Below are 18,518 nucleotides of genomic sequence, written 5' to 3' on the forward strand. Positions count from 1 at the left end.
GCGAAGATGTGATGTAAAAATTCAATTGAAGCTGTGAGAAAGGGATAAGAGTCTGAGGGTGAGGGTGAACTTCTGTACGCGATTTTGTCAAAGCTCACTTTTAAGGTACCTAAGTAAGGTACTTCATTTGAACGGTTCGGCCCGCCGTTTGATCCGCAAGTTTTAGCCTCGGCGTTAAGATCTTCCCTCCGAGCCTTCCGAGCCTTCCGAGCCTTCCAAGAGTTGGAGTTGACTATGCAATCTCATTGCTTGCTATTGCTGGCAAGCCATTGTTGTGGAAACGGATGCGTTCACTTGATAAAATTCGCTGCTCAGAGTAATACGGGGGCCAATGGTAATCATAACAGATGATGTGTTGCTAGATATTCTCAAAATGTCTATAAACAAGCGATCAAGTAATGTCAACAACCCTCCAGCTCCATCCCCGCCAAAACAAAGCACCTTGCTGAGTCGACTTAAGTCAACAGTCTTCATCAACATCATCAAGCCTCTGCACCTCTATCCATGCTTAAAGGTCTGCTTCTCCTCGTAGGCGTCTTCGTGGTGGGTAAGGGCATTGACATCCAAGCTCATGTTCCTGGAAACGCTGCCTTGTCGTCCAGACTTGGAAAGGCCAGTCTCAGGGTCAATGACTGACTGGCCGCGTTGGGCAGCTTGGACGAGCTCGGGGTTTTGCTCCTTGAGGATAGCGAAGTTCTTTTCAGCTTCCCAATTCCAGATGCTATCAGAGGCAAAGAGAAGATTCATCTCCTCAAGAGTGCGCTGGTTGGACTCGGGATACAAGCAGTAGACCATGGGCAGCGTGATGATGTTGGCAACACCGAAGATGTAGTAAGTCTTTTGCTCGAGGGCCTTGAATATGACGGGCAGCAGAAGTGTGAGCCAGCCATTACCAATAGACCAGCCAACGACACCCCAGGCGTTACCCTTGGCACGGACCTCCAACGGGAAGATCTCAGCTGGGTAGAGCCATGGGACAGTGAGCCAGGTGGCGCCGAAAGTAGCCGTAAAGAGGAAGATCATAGCAACGGCACCGGAGCTGTAGCCTCTAGCGAGAGCAGAGCCAGCTGGGTGCTGAAGGCCAGCAGTCGACAAACCGCCAGCGAGGAACATAGAGATACCTTGGACGACTGAGCCCCAGTACAAGGTCCAGCGACGACCAATTCTGTCGAGGGTGAAGACACAAATGAGGGTAGCGAACTAGAGATGATCAGTATCCCGAGCAAACATCACACGCAAGGGGAAGTTTCGCAAGGGGAAGCTTACCATGTATGTGATGGTGTTCAATCCCGAAATCCATTGCACCTGTGCATTGGCAATACCAGCGGTACGGAAAATGGTGGGAGCGAAAATAGTCACACCGGCAATACCGATCCACTCTTGCATGATTTGGAGCCAGATGACCAATTGAACACGGCGACCAGTATGAAGCTTGCCGGAGCCGATACCGAAAAGCATGGAAATGTAGGATTGGGCCTTGGCGGTCTTGCGTTCGAGCTCGGCAATGTTGCGGATATCCTGGAATTCGGCCTCTGCCTTGCCCGCATCTTCACCCGTCTCACCACGGAGTCTTCCGAGGATATAACGGGCCTCTTCCTCTCGACCGACTTTGACGAGCCAACGCGGTGACTCGGGGAAGAGCCAGCAGATGGCGAAGAGGAGAAGCAATGGGGCGATCTGGAAAGCGATTGGGAATCTCCAAGTGAATTGTCCAGTTCCACCTTTGTAGAAGTTGGCGCCACTGAAAGAGAGTTAACAACCAGTTCAGACGTTGCATGAGTTTGCAATACACTCACTATTCGATCCAGTAAGCCACGACGACACCAAAGATGTTCAGCGTGAATTCAATGGCGACGAATTGTCCACGCGATTTGTGTTCGGCTGTCTCGGTGGCCCAAACCGGAACAATGGCGTTGAGCATTCCTGTACCCCATCCATTGACGAGACGGGCGCAGATCATCCAAGTGTGGTTTTGGGCCGATGTTTGAAGAGTAGCACCGAGGACGGCCCAACCAGCTCCGAGTCCGATTGTCTTGATACGGCCATAACGGTCACCAAACCAACCCCCAATGAGACAGCCGATGAGAGTACCGAGATAGTAGATGGAAACAATGCCACCTTGGAGAAGGGTGTTGTCGATGACTGGGGCACCTGTTTTGGGATCCTGGTGACCGAATTTCATGGTAGTGTCATAGTAGTCAACCGCACCGTTGACACCACCCATCATACCCTGATCATATCCGAAGAAGAAGATGGAAAGACCAGCAATACAATTGATCGCGATGAGAAGGCTACGCTTCTCAAGTTTGTGAACCACATTGGACCTGGGAATAATATCCATGGCGACGACTATCCGGAGTGCGTCGAGGTGTCAGATGCTTTGCGGACCAATGAACAGACTGGTACCCTGCTTGGCTTTGGAGAAGCAGAGTCGGAGTAAAGTCTGGAAGGGGGAGGTGTAGGAGAGGGGGAGAGAGAGAGAGAGAAGAGCGGTTTGAACTACGAATGTTGTGGGGAATGGGAGAGGCTTCTTATATCAACGTTCCGACGCACGCGAGGACTCTCTTGCCTGAATACCCACATTGGGGTAATGTGGAGACCCATGGGGCAAAGACGAAACACGCCTGGTAGGAGATATGTGGACGGCAAGCAGGGATCAATCTACCGTGTCCATTGGAACCGCGAGAAGTGTGAGTGCATGACTGGTATCTGCCGGCGCGCTACTTGAACTCTGGTCGAATGCGCGAGTCGCAAGGCGTGCATACCAGTCCAGTGCATCCTTTGCAGCGCCTGGTCGCGTCCATCGGGCCTCGCATTATTTCACGAGATGCACATGATCAGCAAGTCTCGTCAAGTTTAAGGGTAAGCTTGGAGTTCATGCTAGGTACCTAGCCAGGCGTTGAGGGTGCAACTTTAACCGTGGATCGGTAGCATACCGAAGGGTAGAAGCGCAGACATCTGACTTGAGCTGATATAGCCGCTTCAACATGAGTGAGCTCAGTAGCTTGGCCTAGCCGCCTGCCTCCAGCCATCGCGCACTTTGGAGCAATCAACATCCCGGCTCACCTCGATCCTCAGCTTACCCCACTGCATTGCCTCGATCGGGAAATGCTCCAGAAGTACGCTAGAAGTACTTTATTGCACTGGTCGCAACGCTAAAATTCCTTCTCTGCGCCTCACCTCCAATCAACCACTACCTCCATTGTCAGCGCTGTAGCGCGACCAATTCTTCAAGCAGCAGGCTGCCGAGAAGGCAAAGATGGTGGTGTCGTGCATCAGCTGCATCATCGAATTCTTCCAGACTAAAGTACCTAGCTCTATTGAGAGGGTCTCTTGGTGTGGAAGAATAAGTCATGGAGAACAAAACGAGGAGCTCTGGAAGAAAAGCGGTGCTATCAATGTCCATGCCATGCCCTACCTCAGAGGTTCGCAAAAGCGAGTGCCCACGGAAGGCCTGGCGTCGAGGAAGAAAGGATGCCATAGGAGTCGAAAGCCGATAACAGGGCGATTATCGAAACGTTGTCAGCGCATTAACGCGCGCCAGTAGTGGGACTGAGAGTGGGAGATGGCAGATTGGTCAAGTTTAGCCTTCACCCCTTGGCTGCAACCGATGCAGCCATGCAGCCTCCCAGCCTCGTTCCGACTCCCACACCATCCTACCCCCACGCGCAAGCTGCAGGTAGGTCGGGCTAACCTTCCTGCACTACCTACCTACCATAATCTCGACCAAGCAATTCACCACATCACTTTTCGTCCCATCCTCCATCGCTCCATCGTAGCAGATGCTTGGTCACCGACAGCCCTGTCTGCTGCGCTTGCTCAAAATGATTGTGAACAGATGCATGCCAAGATTCAATGTATGCGTGTTCAGTCTCATTGGCTTCTCTGGTGCCATCAACCGAGTGTCTGGATCTCGGAATTTTGATCTCTCCCTGCCGATCTTCTGACAAGCAGAATGGAGGTTTGGGGGTTGGAGGTTGGATCGCATATACTTCTTTTACGCTTACGCATCCCACACTCCCATGGCCCCTTCGGCCCAAAGGAGAGTGCGCAGTCCCAAAAGCAAAAGCTTGGTTCACAGCTCGGAAAGATGCGATCACAGATACTCTCCGGCACTCCATGCGGTTTCTCATGTTCCAGGTTTGTCATGCTTCTTTTCACGGCCTCGATAGGTAGCTGGAACTGGGGTATCGAGTTTCATTAATGCTACATGCGGTCCACCCCACTTTCAATCACTTCATTCGGCCATCTGCCTAGCATCTACAGAATCCTCAACGTGATCATGCTTGTGACATATCAACGTTTCATGTAACGAGTTTCCAGGATCTGAACGCAGAGCTATGGCGCGATAGGGATGCCTCTCCGGGACCCAAGCGATCTTCTGCGATTGCAATGATTCCACACAATCAGCACACCAAGCGTGAGGTCGATGCTCTGTCACCGAAAGCTCTCCAGTCGCCTTACAGCTCTTCTACGGGCGTCAACGAAAACCTATCTCTAGATCTCTCGGGTCAAACTGAAAATGGGAGTCTCGAAGGATCTACTGCAATAATGATTCGGACGCCTGATGCAGGCCACTGAATGTCTGCATCGCTTTCTTCATCTGAGGTTCCGAATTCTCCGTCGTCGCTGCATCCTTCCCAAAATGTCAGAGGAAGAGAATCGTAAAATCGACTAGCAAGCTAGCCCATGATGCAGGTCAAGTCCTAGGCGCTACTCCACAATTCCAGCATGAGTTCCAACAAGAAGACCCCCACATTTTAATCCCTCATTGGGTGCTTAAGAGCATCCTTTTAGCCACCACCTGCTTGCTGACACCGGAGAAGCAGACGAATGCAGAGGCGAAGTGGTCTAGAATGTGCTTCTCCGATCATGACCGTTACTCTCGATGTGGTTTCCTGCATTTCTGGCCACCGGCTTGCATGGGTACACGTTTCTTTTCCAGCAACGTTTACGGAGTAAAGATCCAATCTTACGCACCAACCAGTTCCCTATTTATCTAGAAGAATCGCTCTTGTTCTCGAAAATCCCTCAAAGCCAAGCCAAGCCATTCGCTGGTAGTGGTCTAGCATACGGAGCCGTCCTCGGGTGAATGTTGCTAGGCTGTCTGCTCGCATCGTTGCATTTCCTCGAGCGCCCAGCCCCTCACCTGCAGGTCGAATCGATGTTGCCTTGGTCGTCTTCCCATCTAAGCATCCTATCTGCCATGACAATATTGCGCCCAACCTTGTCCGTGGTGTTCGCTGCCTCGAACGAACCAGGGAAATAAATTTTAGAATCCTCCAGTTTCTTACTGAATAATGGCCTTAGGATCATCGCTGCCATTGCAAAGTTCGGCTGGCAACATGGTCTTTCCTCTGCCACCGGAGACCACCATGAGCACACCACTGGATGACAGCTTGAGACGCCTGATACTTTGATGGTGTTCAAAGCAGCATCACCGTGTCTCAGTACGATGTAAATTGTCGCTAGCCATTCCTACTCAATTTGAGGACTCAAACATCCCGCTTCTCCAGACACAAACCATGTCAAGGAACCATACAAAGGAACACGACATGCCTACAAGTCTACACCACCTACACAGAATGCTTGTCGACAAAAGACCACATTGTGCTCACACGCTCTCGCAGTCTAAGTCTGACTTCACTACAGTTGCCCCATACCAGCATTTTTCAGAACACTACAGTCATCAAAACCGGGCAACGAACGCATCGCTACGTCTCCCGATCGAGTCCGCGACACTAGGAACTTTGCCGTCCTGACCTCGCAAATCCGAACATTGACCCAAAACCCCATCTCCAATCCCCACGATCGGCAACGGATCCGGTGCAAGGCCACGGTAGCAGGCATTCTTGGACCTCTGTCTTCCTTCGCTCTCCGATCGACATGTTTGGAACACTCTCTCATGACCGCTCTCGCAGTGGCCTGTCTATTTATTTATCTGTCTGTCTGGACAAGAGGATCCGCATCGTGGGCATGGCCGCGATGGAAGATTCGGCTGGGCACAGATGAAGCAGCTTGCTGGCTCGGACCTTGGCGTCGGAAGCGCAAGATGGATGGATGGATGGGGTTGAGGGTGGGATAGGAGATCCGTTATCATCCGATCGATTGATCGAGAGATAGGGAGGGAGTGAGGGAGGGAGGTGGAGGATGAGGAAGGGGCGGTGTTGTTTCGTTTGGGAAATGTATGTATGTGGAACTCACGACGACGCTTTTGACGACGAGGGTTTTGGCTCTGTGATGATGAATGCGGGTCTACAACATACTGAAAGGCTGGCTTTCTTTCTTTCGTTCATCCATCCATCCATCCATCCATCCATCCATCCATCCATCCATCCACCTTTCCAAACCTCCCACCAATCCAACACCACCATTCCATATCCGCGCAACTCAAACAGGTGGGTCAATGCCTCTCTTCTTCACTTCTCTTCTCTTCTCTTCTCTTCTCTTCTCCTCTCCTCCTCTCCCTCCCCCCCTCTCCTCTCCTCTCCTCTCCTCTCCTCCCCCCTCTCCTCAATATTCGGACTTTGCACCCGCTGCGCTTCGAGGCCTACGTTGCATTAGCGGGTGGCTTCGGCGAATCTCGTCCTCTGGTGTGATTTGTTGGGAGGTTTTTGGGTAAGGGGAGGGGCCGGGGGGCATGGGCGTTTCTTCTTTTTTTACAGTTTCTGGATTGTGGGAATGCGGTTGCTGCGTGGCGTGTTGAGCTCTATGATGGGGGGATTGTCAGGGTGGAAAAATCAAGTGTTTGTGTGCTTAGATTGGTTTAGGTCAAGGTCTTCATGTATGGACGTTCGTGGTACAAGACACGATGCATCATGCTCCACTGTTTCTTGTGCCCGCGCGTTCCAAGTCTCTTCACAGATGCTCTCAAACGTCTTCGTATCCACCCTTGCCTTTCTCACCGACGGCGTCGTACTTTGTTGAAGAACCTACCCGCACAGTCCCATCGCCTTCGTCTTCATCCTCATCACCGGTCCTTTCCCCATCCCCGAACAATTTGAAGAAGACTCCGTCATAGCTCGTCCACATCCCCTGGAATATCGCGCCTGTCACTGCCACCAACCATGCTGGCGCCTTCCCGTTCTCGTCAGAAAAAGTACTGTTCAACCCGAACACAGCGGTGATCAGTGGTAGCCATATCATGCTGAAGATCCAGCCTCCAAGCATTTGCTTTTGCGTCGTCATTCTATACGGGCGTAGCTGGTGTAGATAGTCTTTGTATTCCCCAGGCAGAGCATGCTCGTCCGCACCATCGGTGATCAGCTTCAGGTATCGCACTGATGCTTGCGCATAATCTGGATCTGGACGTGAGAAGCGTCCGCCTTTTTCCGGTGGTTCGCCTGGAGGTAGGATGGGAGAGTAGAGCGTGTGCGCTTTGAAAGCACGGGAGGCTGGAAACTCGGGCACTATATCTTCGTTATGAGGGAGCTCGTAGCAGTCGACAAGGACGTCTTGGTACGAAGCACCTCCACCTTCGGTAGCTATAATGTGGGCATAATCCTCTTTTGTTACTTCGTAAACGACGCCTACAAGACCCTTCTTCCAGCGATTCTTGTGGTATCTTGGCGTTTTCTTTGGGATAAGGTGGGACTTCTCCGAGGTAGAGGTAGGAGGGGAGATATTGCGATATTTGGTGTTTGCAAAGCAGGGTTCAACGTAGGGCAGGCCAGCGAGGTCGAAGGTCATGACTAGTTCTGGTACCACAACGTTGATTTGGGATAAGGGCCGTATTCCACGGTTTCCTTGGAAGGTCTGCGCGCAGAGGTTCGAGCCATATGCGAGGTAGAGGACTGTATTCGGATGATCTGGGCCAGCTCCGAGTTCTTGTGGTGTTCCACTGTCTAAGCGGAATGGCTGCTCTCGTAGTGATTGGGCCTTACGCTGCCCTGAAGGGCAGGGAAGGGGGGTGTTCCAGTGTCTGCGGGTGCAAGAGTCGTTAGAAGCTGCGCTGACCTTCCTGATCTTCTTGTAGATAATGGCCGCTTGCTCGCCTGCAGAGGCGCCAATCCGAGGCTCTGTTGACGTGATCATGGTTAATGTTTGATCATATCAGGATGTTGACTCGAGCAATCTGCTAAATATACGATTAGCAAGCTCGTACATAGAGAAATCACAGTGAGGAAGACGAACCATTTGTCTAATAAAGGTCACCTCTTCACCGGTTGTTTGTTGATTACTGTATCAGTCTCGACAATGCCAAGCCGGAACAAATTCGAGCCGAGCCAAGCCAGCTTGATGTTTCCTAGAAGCCTCAAAGGAAGCCTCTAAGTATGAGGTCTCCAGTAACTTGATCGCCCTTCGAGGATCTTCCATGCTACCGACACGCACTCAGCGATGAGATGCTATTTGTGTGATTATTATGGAGGAGACAAAAGTCTTTCGCTGGCTCCTTGACGTCGAGCCGCTGTGGCCTGCCCCTGTTGGAGGAAGCCAAAGCGCTCAATCTACAGCGCACTGGGCGACTGGCACGGCGGCCCAACATGCTCTGGGCCTTCTCGCAGACGGCGAACGCGCCAGAGCTCTTCGCTTTTATCGACCGAGTGATGCGAAGCTCTCTCTCGGGTCCAACCTTCTCAAACATCGGGCAATAGCAAATACCTGTCGAGTCCCTTGGTCTGAGGCTGTTGTCAGCGAAGGTGCGAACAAGAAGCCATGCTATAAGCCTCTCGTCCCGAGCTCCAAGAGCCTAGAGTTCAATGTCTCCCACCATGGCTCTCTGGTCGCGTTAGTAGGATGCCCTGGAGAATCGGTAAAACTAGGGGTGGATATTGTAAAGATGAATTGGGAGAAAGATTACACTACGGTAATGAAAGATGGCTTCGAAGCTTGGGCTAATGTTTACGAAATGGTGTTTTCAGCTCGTGAGATCAAGGACATTGCAGGGTTCGTACCGCCAATACGAGGCAATCAGCAGGACGAGATCAGAGCCAAGCTACGGCACTTCTACGCACACTGGTGTCTGAAGGAAGCCTACGTCAAGATGACAGGTGAAGCACTGCTAGCATCTTGGCTCAAGGATCTGGAGTTCCGCAATGTCCAGGTGCCATTGCCTGCCAGCCAGATGCATGCAAGTGCGCAGATTGGAGGTGATTGGGGTCAGACTTGTGGTGGTGTTGAGATTTGGTTCTATGGGAAGAGGGTGACGGATGTCCAGCTGGAGATCCAGGCTTTTCGGGAAGAGTACATGATTGCAACCTCGTCTTCAAGCGTGGGAATGGCATTATCTGTGTTCAAGGAGCTCGATGTTGAGCAGGATGTCTATCCCTTGCAAGAAGGGTAACAACGGAGCTGTACCCCCCTCGACTACCTCTATGGAGGATGATGGTCACGCTAAAATCCGCCAGAGGTAGCTAGGAAGGTGCTGCGAGACATAGGAGCTAGCCCTTGCCAGAGAAGTATTGATGTGCCCGTAGCCTGAGATGTCGAGGATCCCCATAGTCGCTGACTCCCAAAACCGATGACTGCAACCATAGATGAAGCCTGTCCTTGTCTGAGCACCAAACTGATGCGATTGACTTGTGAGACCGTGAAAGCTCACAATGGAAAGCGTGACCATTAATCTCATCATCTCCTTCCCTCCTTCCAGCCTCCTTCCGGACCTGGCTTAACGACTGATATTAGCACTGTAAGGTCGGGGGATTTGAGATAGGCTTTGAAGTTTGAACCCTTCCTTTTGGCTCCGTTTGCTGGAAATTGAAGTGAAGATGTAGAAATATCAGGACAATCTTAATTTCTCAATACTGGGACGGTACTCTTTTCCAACTTGTCCCATTCTCCAAAACCACCGTTCTGCCATTTCTCTACCTCAGACATTGGGGATTCGTGATTCTTCTGTCGGGCCTGGCGTGCGCAGCATTCCATTCATTTCATCTCATGCACATTGGCCAACTGCAGCCTCTGTCCCTTCATCTACCGTTGAACTGAATCATCACGAGCCATCTCAACCATCAATCCGTCACAGCCATGTCAAGCAATTCTATCCCTCGGCCCAGCCAGGGTGCTCCGCCTCTGATGATGCTCGCATCTTGGTTAAAGTCCTCTCAACATCGAGATGACAGGGTTGTCTCGTAGGTTGGCATTCTCAGACTGGGCATGTAGTAGCTGACGAGGCAACAAACAGATTTCCAGCAAACACTTCAGAAGCCATCAAACAGACTAGGCCCCCTGGAGGAGAGTATAACATGCAGGAGGTACAAGCGATTGTGCTCGCACTTGATTGCCGTGACTCGACATTTTGCGAGCGCCTAGACTCACTTAGCCTTACTATCTTGTGCAGCATCTTCGTATACTCGCAGGTATGCCTTGCACAGCAACGAGGTCTCTGCCTGCTTGCGGTAAGTTTGTCGACAACCTGTGATCCAACGGTCACTCACTACGTACAGAAAGCTCTGCATCAGGATCAGCACGACTCCGTACATCAGGCAGCCCATAAGCAGGGGAAGAAAATGGCAGTGGGACAAGCTGCCTTGACTCTACTTATCAAAGGCTTCCTGAAGCATGATGCCTCTGACAAGCTTCGAAGATGGGTAGGCATTACTCGTCGCCCTGATGCACTCCAGCTGATCTTCTTACCAGCTTGGGATACTTGCTTTGGAACTTCTCAAAGACTGCCCCGAAAATACAGAGAAGCTGCAGTCGGATTCACCTGAAGAGCAACACTGGTGAGCTGTGATTCGAGCGGATCTTCTTAACAATATATCTGACGTACCATTCTAGGCAATATCTCAGCGAGGTCATCGAACACGAAAGCTGCCAAGTCTTGAAACTTCTTGCGGGCTCGATGATCCGCGAGATGTTGAGCTCTGGCGTGTCGCCGGATGCCTTTTGGCCGAGTGGGACTGTGTATTCTAACTTTCCCAAAAGCCAGCATCACAACAGTCAATGGGTCACATCGTTTGAAGAATTCGTCGATGGATTGCTGCTGAAGAAGATTTTAACGCAGGAGTAAGCTACTGCCTCTACATTCTCCCCATTTGGGCTAATAACTCGTGCAGGGTTTCGAGCGTAATGTTCGCTCAAGCTGTCTATGTCGGAGACCGCAAATGGGACCTCGAAGAAGCGGCAGACATACTGGTCACCCTCTCCGAAGAGCTCAACATAATCGTGCCAGCAAGCGACGCTCAACCGGCAGTTTACATCGACGTGCCACTCAACTCTATAATAAATGTCTTCTTTGAGGAAGCATTCGTCACAGACTCACCAAACCCTACTTTTGGACTGATCATACAGTTGATGGGTGGAGGCGCAACCAACTGCATCCTCAACGCCAGTACGCACGCCGAACGCCATGTGGCACTTGCGTTCGCTTCAGAAAAGGATGCAGACACACTCAGGAGATTGCTCATGCCAACGAACGTTCGGACGGACGCGTTTCCGCCACATAGCCAATCAGGGGCAATTGACGTCTCGGAGCCGATTCTATCAGACGACGAACTTGCTTCGCCTGGACATGCATTAAGCAACAGTCAAATCTTAATGAGAACCGCTTCCCTAGCCAATGCCATCATTCCTCATAGAAGTTTAGTGAACACGATCAATCCGTCAAAGCTTGAGCGTGTCTACACCTCTCAGCGTACTTCTACCGAGCGTCAAGAAGGGTCCTCAAGTTCGGTGGCAGAGCATGATGAAGGTCTTCAAACGGTCGATCATAGTATGGAGATGGCGGCAGAGGGGTTTGGCGTTTCACACAATGATGGTTTGGTACAGCAGGCCATTGAAGGCATCGACGTCTCTCAAACTGACGAAACTGACGGTTTGAGCAACGAAGAAAGTCAACACCGAAATATCCAAGCTCGTAATCTCGAAAACGCTTCGTCCAACGCTCGGGTCCGTTACTCTCAAGCTCATAGTAACAGGACGCAAGAACCCATGAGACCTTTCGATCAAACTCCAGACACTAGACTGCCAAGGTCGTCACGACGGCATACGGGCTTCAGCTCAATTCAGAATTCTCCAGAGTCTCGCGCACGACTCCCTCAACAGGTAGTCTCGTCCGCCGTTAAGCCAGTTGAGGACGAATATGGCCGAAAAGGTCAGGATGGAGAGCATGATAATCTTTATGATGCCAGTCCAAAAGTCCAAAACGGTCACCGAAGGTCTCCAAGAATTATTGCACGAGAAAATACCCCCCAAAAGCATGCTAGTCCAAAAGTCAAAGACGGTCAGCGAAGGTCTCCAAGAATTGTTGCACGAGACAATACCCCCCCAAAACTGGAACGGCAACTCGAACTGATCGCTCAGCAAGCAATTGCCAAGACAGCTTCACCCACCAAGCTGAGTAGACAGCTTCGTAATGTCGACGGAGTCGTGGCGTCGCGTACGGAACGGACGGCAGATGAAGACCTCGCCGCCTCGACGAAGAACGGTGTTGGTGATGTCAAGGCTAGCACGAATAGAAAGAAAATCAAAGCACCTGTTCTGGCGAAGACAAGGACCGTAATGGAAGAGTCGACAAATCCTACAAAAAACTTCGCACAAAGCAAGGGGAAAGCAAACGCTACCGCGAAGCCCCCGAAGGCTTCTTTTGATAATCCCGATGTAGCGCCATCACCTACACGCGCAGACTCCACCATCAAGTCCTCTAGAAACAAGATAAAGGCGACGACTGCTCAGCTAGAGGCCACAAGGGTGGCGTGCAACGATCAAAAGCAAGCGACGCCCGTGCTAACAAAAGCTGCCACTACCATTTCATCCAAAGGCCCTGCACCACGATTAAAGAGAACTCATGAGAAGAAACCCAAAATGAAAGGTTCAAATCACGACTTATCTACCAACAGTCCGAGTGGCAGGAACGTTGATGACCATAATGATGCTATCTGGGACGTTAACCTAGCACATAGCGAGGAAAGACCTCAAATACTGAGGCAGTCACGCCAACCGGCGAAAGCAGCAAAGAAGCAAGAGGTTCGCATACCGAAGACCAAGAAAAACAAGGCTCAAACTCAGCTACATTCCGATAAGGCAAAAGCAGACAAGGCAACCCAAGCCCAGACCCAAGCCCCAATAGCTCGTGTCGTGAAAGCGAAGCCTGCACCAGCTGCATTGTTTCAGCCACGGACCCGGCGCATTGCAGCTATCAAGGCAAATAGAAAAATTCAGGGCCTCGACGAATCTGACGAAATGGTGGACGACGAGGAAATCGTACCGACGCTTGCACGCAGCAAGCGACAAGGATCTTCAGATGCAGCAAAAGCGCCTAGAAATCATAGGATCGGAGACGGCAGAGACGACCGAACAACATCCGGCGGGAAGCTTCCTACCGCACATATATTAGAAAGAGATTCCATTCCGGATAGCGTCAGTCCTGACTCTTTAGACGAGCGAATACCAGACTCAGTATCAGACCCAAAGGCTGATAGCAGCCCGGAGCAGATTGATCTCGTCAGAGACGCGCCCGCGGAAACTTCACCAGCTGCTCCTGGTGATACGAGGGACAATTTGCAAAAGGAGAAACAGACTAGTGCTGCCGAGACTTCGATGATACTACAACACGCAGGACTCGGCGACCACTCAAATCAGCGAAACTCTACTTCCGTGGAAGAGAATGTCCAAGTGAGCGAAGCCAGCGCTAACTTAGTAATAGACAATATTCCGCAGCAACATGAATCCGTCACCGAGACCGATCCAGCTCCCGCTCGTCCCCAACAAGATAACCATGTCAAGCAAGGGCATGATGATCTCGACGCTACAAAACCGGCGAACCCTGGGGACCAAGACCAAGTTGAACCCGTACTGCCCTACAAGGATGATGTGTCACTTGAAGTTAATTCAAAACCGGACAACATTGAGAGAAAAGTCGCTCCCCCTCAAGCCTCATCAGCCCCACCAGCCCCAATAGCTGTCGAATCTCAACAGAGAAGGACTTCGCCGCGGTTGGCTGAAGCAGCCCAAAAACATTTACCCGAGTCCACTGCCACGAGACGTGACCCCTTTGGTTCGAAGTTGAATGCTTCGATGCCAGAGTCGAAAGATATCAACGCCAAGGTCAAGAGCAGAGAGGATTCAGGTGATGCAAACGTCGAGAGTAAGGGGCCAAGCACTCCCATATCAGCAAAGCTAGTAAGATCTTTGCGAGAGCCCAAAGCGAGAGCGTTTGATAAACTCGGAGTCAAATCGATCGAAGGGGGAAAGCAAGCCCGGAACCCTCAAGAGCACCTGAAGTCCGCCATGCAGGTAGATGGCGAGGGTGAGGACTCACTAATCCAGAGGCTGAAAGCCGGTGGCGAGTCAAGATCGGCTTCAGGGGTTGAAACCAAAAGAAAATCCGAGCAAGTAGGGGAAACGAGCCACAAGAGAGTCAAAGTTGCGCTTCGGGAGCGACTCGAGGGGGTCTCAGCAAGAAGGAAACCTGCTTACGACGCAAGAAAGACGCCGCCGCCAGTTGTAAGCAACAGGCCATCAGTGATCGGGTTTTCCACAGCTGGCCCAAGGAACCAAGGCACTATTTCCACGAAGAAGCTAAAGCCTCCAAAGGATGTTGGAACTGGCGGACCCGTTGCAGTGGAGTTGCGTATGCACGATGTTCTCAATCCCACGATCAATCAGGGGGAAGCAGGCTTCGCTCCAGTACAAGAGGCACTTGAAATACTTCCAGAAGATGTCCAACATGAACTCAAAGACGCAGGAGATGCTCAAAAGGAAGCCCGCGGTTCATTTCAGCGGATACAGGCCGAGCATCTCAAAAATGGCAACGCGCTTGCGACTCGTGAGGCAAGTACACAAAAGTATCGAGCCCAAAAGCGCAGACTCGCGCCCGTCGATGACCCTGCAGCGTGGGAGCATGAGCAACTTTCCAAGCGTCAAAAGCGAGATATGGAAACTCCACCTACTGCGCATCATCATCATCCTAGAATGCTCCCTGATCTTAGTCCTGCTATGATTCATGACAGATCTCAACCGCTTGGCTCTCAAAACACAAGAGTCAACGAGAATGGCAGCCCAATGCCATTCTTTATCACTCGTAATGAGAACATAGCAGCTGAAGAGCAGAATTCAGATGAGGACGAAGGCAACGATGCGCTTGCGGAGGTTCGGCTTGATGAGCAGATCGTGTTGCAAGACAATAATCCCATGTTACCAGAGCCATTTCTTCCTCTTCGACCTCTTGTCTCAGTCTCTCAGTCAAAGACTACGGCGTATCAAAGTCTCTCGAATAATAGCAAACAAGTACCCAGCTCACCTCATGCTCCCTCGGCTTTTGGCACGATGCCACCTCACCACATTTACCACGACGGAGAGATGGTGAACGCAGAGACAAGGGAGTCGATCGTACCAGTTAACCTTCAAGATCCTTTCCTTGGTGCCACACAAAACCCCCTGAATCCTTTCATGAATGCCCTCCGCAAATCAACCGAAGTTGCAGCTAAGCGTCCCAATCCCGGTGCCAATGACAAAAGAGGATCGGGCAGTGTGGTAATGCGCCCATCCCTTAATGTGGGTGATGACCCCGACGAAACACTGGTGGAGCCAAAGAAGAGGAAAAAATACAAAAAAGTCCATATATCAGTTAGCTCTTCCAGTACGCAATCGAGCTCTTCCACACAAGCATCCCAGCCCGATAATTCTTCGGAAGAAGAAAGTGATGGGGAGGCGAAATGGCGAAAAGAACTGGAGCCGCACCAGGGGAATATGCTCCAGTGTCTCCTGACGATCTCACATGTAAGCAGTAACTTCTGACATTACGTTTTGTCTGGTACTAATCCGGGGTTCAGCGTTTGATTCGACATCTGGTCGACAAAGAGACAGCCGTCGGAGATATAGTCACCGACTTTGCGAGCCGTGGTAATAGTCTAGTCGAAAGCTATGAGAAGGGGCTTCAGGACGAATTTGACTCACATAGAGCAAACAATGACCGGAGACATGCGAACTTGGTAAAGACCTTTGAGAAAGCGCAGGCAGACCGGGCGGCGACTTCCAAAGCAGTGGTCAAATCGCATGTTCAAGATATGAAAGCGCAGTGGGAAATACGGCAGCAGGCTCTGATGGGAAAGATGGCCGCAGCAATGGCAGCCTGCGCTGAGTGACTTAAGGATGGGAAGCGGTAAAGTGGAGGAAGTTATAGTTGAATATCTGCTACTTGCTGCTGCTTTTGTATGACACCACTTTGCAAGACTTTGCATGTGTATCTAGCAGGTATCATGTTCGCCGTCGATGAAATCTATCCTATCGCAGCAAATGCAGATCATGTAGGTGGTATCCCAGCCATGGAAAATGCTTTCAAACCTCCATTTTCACATAATCTCTCCCAACAGTTCGGATTTACTATGCCTCGCTGCACGAAAGCGAACAAAGCCATATGTTTTGCCCGAAGTCGTCGATTATTGATCCTTCCGTAGCCTTTGCCAGAGCGCCAGCAATGCAAGTCGTCGCTCGTCAATGCGTCACACCGACTGTTCTCCTGCTTATCCTCCACCACCTGATTTCCTCCCCTTCCTCTCATTAGCCCTCTGCTTCCTCTCATTCCTCCTAACCTTCTCCACCCTATCCCTCCTCCCCTCCCCCCGAACCGTCTTCCCCGTCCCTTCCCCCTCCAACCCCCTCTCCTTCTCCTCATCGACCTCCACAATCCACCCCCCCTCCCCGTCCTTATTCCGCCCCTTGTACCCCCACCTGGGCACCCACTCCCCCTTCCCGGCATCATACTCCCTCCCCCCCTCCCCCCGCTTCCGATCCCTGATCCCCTTCTTCTTGGCGAACCGCTCCCACGTCGTCTCCGCCTTCTTCCGCGGCAGCGGCTTCTCCCGCGGCAGCGGGAACGTGGCGGGCGGCAGGGCCATCAGGACGCCGCCGCCGGCGGCGGCGGTGACGACGGGGCAGGCGGTCAGGAGCTGGTTGATGAGCGACTGGGCGCAGTCGCGGGCGGTGGCGGCGAGGAGGGCGGGGGGCGGCAAGGGGGGCAGCGGGGTCGGGTCGTGGCAGAGGAGGTTGCCGAGGTCGAAGGTTGGGGGGATGGCTTTCGTTACCGTTATGGAGCTGGGAGGCAAGGGGGGTGGGGTCAGTGAGGTCGGCTGTGAGTTGGGGGGAAGGTGGGATTTACGATGGGTCCGGGTGCGAGGCGGCGCTGGGAGCGGATTTGAGGGCGCTGGTGGACGCGGCTTGTGAGGCTGCCGGCGTCGAGTCGCCGGGCATGATGGGGAGCTTTTTGGATGTATCCCGAAGATGAGTTGGGTTTGAGTCGGTTGAGAGTTTTGCTCGATATCAAAGGTACTGGCTATGGGTGGATCTTTGCAACTTTTTTCTTGCAGAGCCGCTTTTAGCCTACCCCTGTTTTCTTAATCATTGGGAAACTAAAAAAAATCTGCGATTTTGGCACCCCCCGATAATCAAATATCAAAAATTTGAATTTCCTATATAACCTCACCACCACTCATTTTTACAGGCTAAAAAACTTTACAAAATCTACTTACTATATTAAGGAATCTACTCTTAAATTAAGAAAGATTTTAATTCTAATCTTATAAGTGAAATATAAAAAGCGAGAATATATCGCGAACTTCAAAAATTTACCTCGGCTATTTTTTTTACCGCCAAGACTATCTCGAGAAAATCTAAGAATTTATTAAATTCTTATTCTATAATAGAAAGAATAATTAAGATCTTCTATAATTTGATAATCATAATCTCTCGTATAATTATTAAAATCTATAAAGTTTTTAGAGCGTTGTAAGTTATCGTTGTGAGGCTATTCAAGAAAAGCACTTTTTTGGTTTTTAGATGGGGGTGCCAAAATCGCGATTCTAGTTCCCCAATGATTAAGAAAATAGGGGTATTCAGAAAGAAGGCAATTTCTTGGCGTCTATACTTTACAAGGTCGCGCCCCTATCTGATATTGTACTAGTATGTAATACTAAGCTCTGAATATAATTTTTAAAATAAGGGAGTAGGTAGGATTCATACTATCTGTTGTGGGTGGTCTATACAGGTGAAATTAGATGGGGGCGCGATCTTGTGTGGACGCCAAGATAGCATACTAGTACTCTAAGGTATTCTACTTTATAGGAAACGGATCGGCTACAGCCCTTTTACGCACCCTTGTCCTCCATTTTTAAACTCGAATCCACCAGACTTCAACGCTGCTTTTGACACTCCTTTCACACCATACAAGGCATCGAAATCTCCGCGCACACGTATCAACTACCTTTTCACCCTTTATGTTTGCGGAAAGGCTGTGCTTTCGGCTGGAATGTTGGTGGTCTATGATATAATCTCAAGTGGGCGGTGAGGTGAGGGAAGGGCGGGATTTATCGAGGTAGTCAAAGGAGGAGGGTGCGGTGGTAGGCGAGATGGATATGTTGATCTATGATGTCTGTGTTCTGGGAGGAGTGGAGGGGAGGGCGAGGACCTCGTAGTAATTTTGGGTATAGGTGCTTGGTGGTATGGCTACCGATAGGAGAGTCCGCGGGGTGATGGGGATTGGACTTGATTCAAGGCATGATGGCGAACCTTGCTTTGTCAGCCTGTAGCTCGGTCGCCCGTCCCAGCAGGCGCAACAAGTCGTGGCCTTCTTCGTGTTTGGT

General features: G+C 51.0%; 5 protein-coding genes across 5 annotated transcripts; 2 read left to right on the plus strand and 3 right to left on the minus strand.

The window, feature by feature from the left end:
• Positions 1–498: 498 nt before the first annotated feature.
• On the minus strand, positions 499–2,341 carry HO133_008888 (uncharacterized protein; the record flags this gene model as incomplete). Its single annotated transcript, XM_037299751.1, has 3 exons — positions 499–1,200; positions 1,267–1,741; positions 1,797–2,341. The coding sequence occupies 3 exons, from the start codon at positions 2,339–2,341 to the stop codon at positions 499–501; spliced, it is 1,722 nt and encodes a 573-aa protein (XP_037155752.1).
• A 4,529-nt stretch (positions 2,342–6,870) lies between these two features.
• HO133_008889 (uncharacterized protein) lies at positions 6,871–8,034 on the minus strand (the record flags this gene model as incomplete). Its single annotated transcript, XM_037299752.1, has 1 exon — positions 6,871–8,034. One exon carries the CDS (start codon positions 8,032–8,034, stop codon positions 6,871–6,873), a length of 1,164 nt encoding a protein of 387 aa, XP_037155753.1.
• Positions 8,035–8,362: 328 nt separating this feature from the next.
• Positions 8,363–9,283, plus strand: HO133_008890 (uncharacterized protein; the record flags this gene model as incomplete). Its single annotated transcript, XM_037299753.1, has 1 exon — positions 8,363–9,283. The coding sequence occupies one exon, from the start codon at positions 8,363–8,365 to the stop codon at positions 9,281–9,283; it is 921 nt and encodes a 306-aa protein (XP_037155754.1).
• A 683-nt stretch (positions 9,284–9,966) lies between these two features.
• On the plus strand, positions 9,967–16,025 carry HO133_008891 (uncharacterized protein; the record flags this gene model as incomplete). Its single annotated transcript, XM_037299754.1, has 7 exons — positions 9,967–10,070; positions 10,124–10,337; positions 10,386–10,529; positions 10,579–10,664; positions 10,720–10,947; positions 10,998–15,660; positions 15,714–16,025. The coding sequence occupies 7 exons, from the start codon at positions 9,967–9,969 to the stop codon at positions 16,023–16,025; spliced, it is 5,751 nt and encodes a 1,916-aa protein (XP_037155755.1).
• A 378-nt stretch (positions 16,026–16,403) lies between these two features.
• HO133_008892 (uncharacterized protein) lies at positions 16,404–17,130 on the minus strand (the record flags this gene model as incomplete). The annotated part of the gene is made up of 2 exons (XM_037299755.1): positions 16,404–16,974; positions 17,039–17,130. The coding sequence occupies 2 exons, from the start codon at positions 17,128–17,130 to the stop codon at positions 16,404–16,406; spliced, it is 663 nt and encodes a 220-aa protein (XP_037155756.1).
• Positions 17,131–18,518: the final 1,388 nt, after the last annotated feature.

Source organism: Letharia lupina (assembly GCF_014066315.1).
Source record: "Letharia lupina isolate WasteWater1 chromosome Unknown contig_5, whole genome shotgun sequence".
In the NCBI taxonomy this organism is placed as follows: domain Eukaryota; kingdom Fungi; phylum Ascomycota; class Lecanoromycetes; order Lecanorales; family Parmeliaceae; genus Letharia; species Letharia lupina.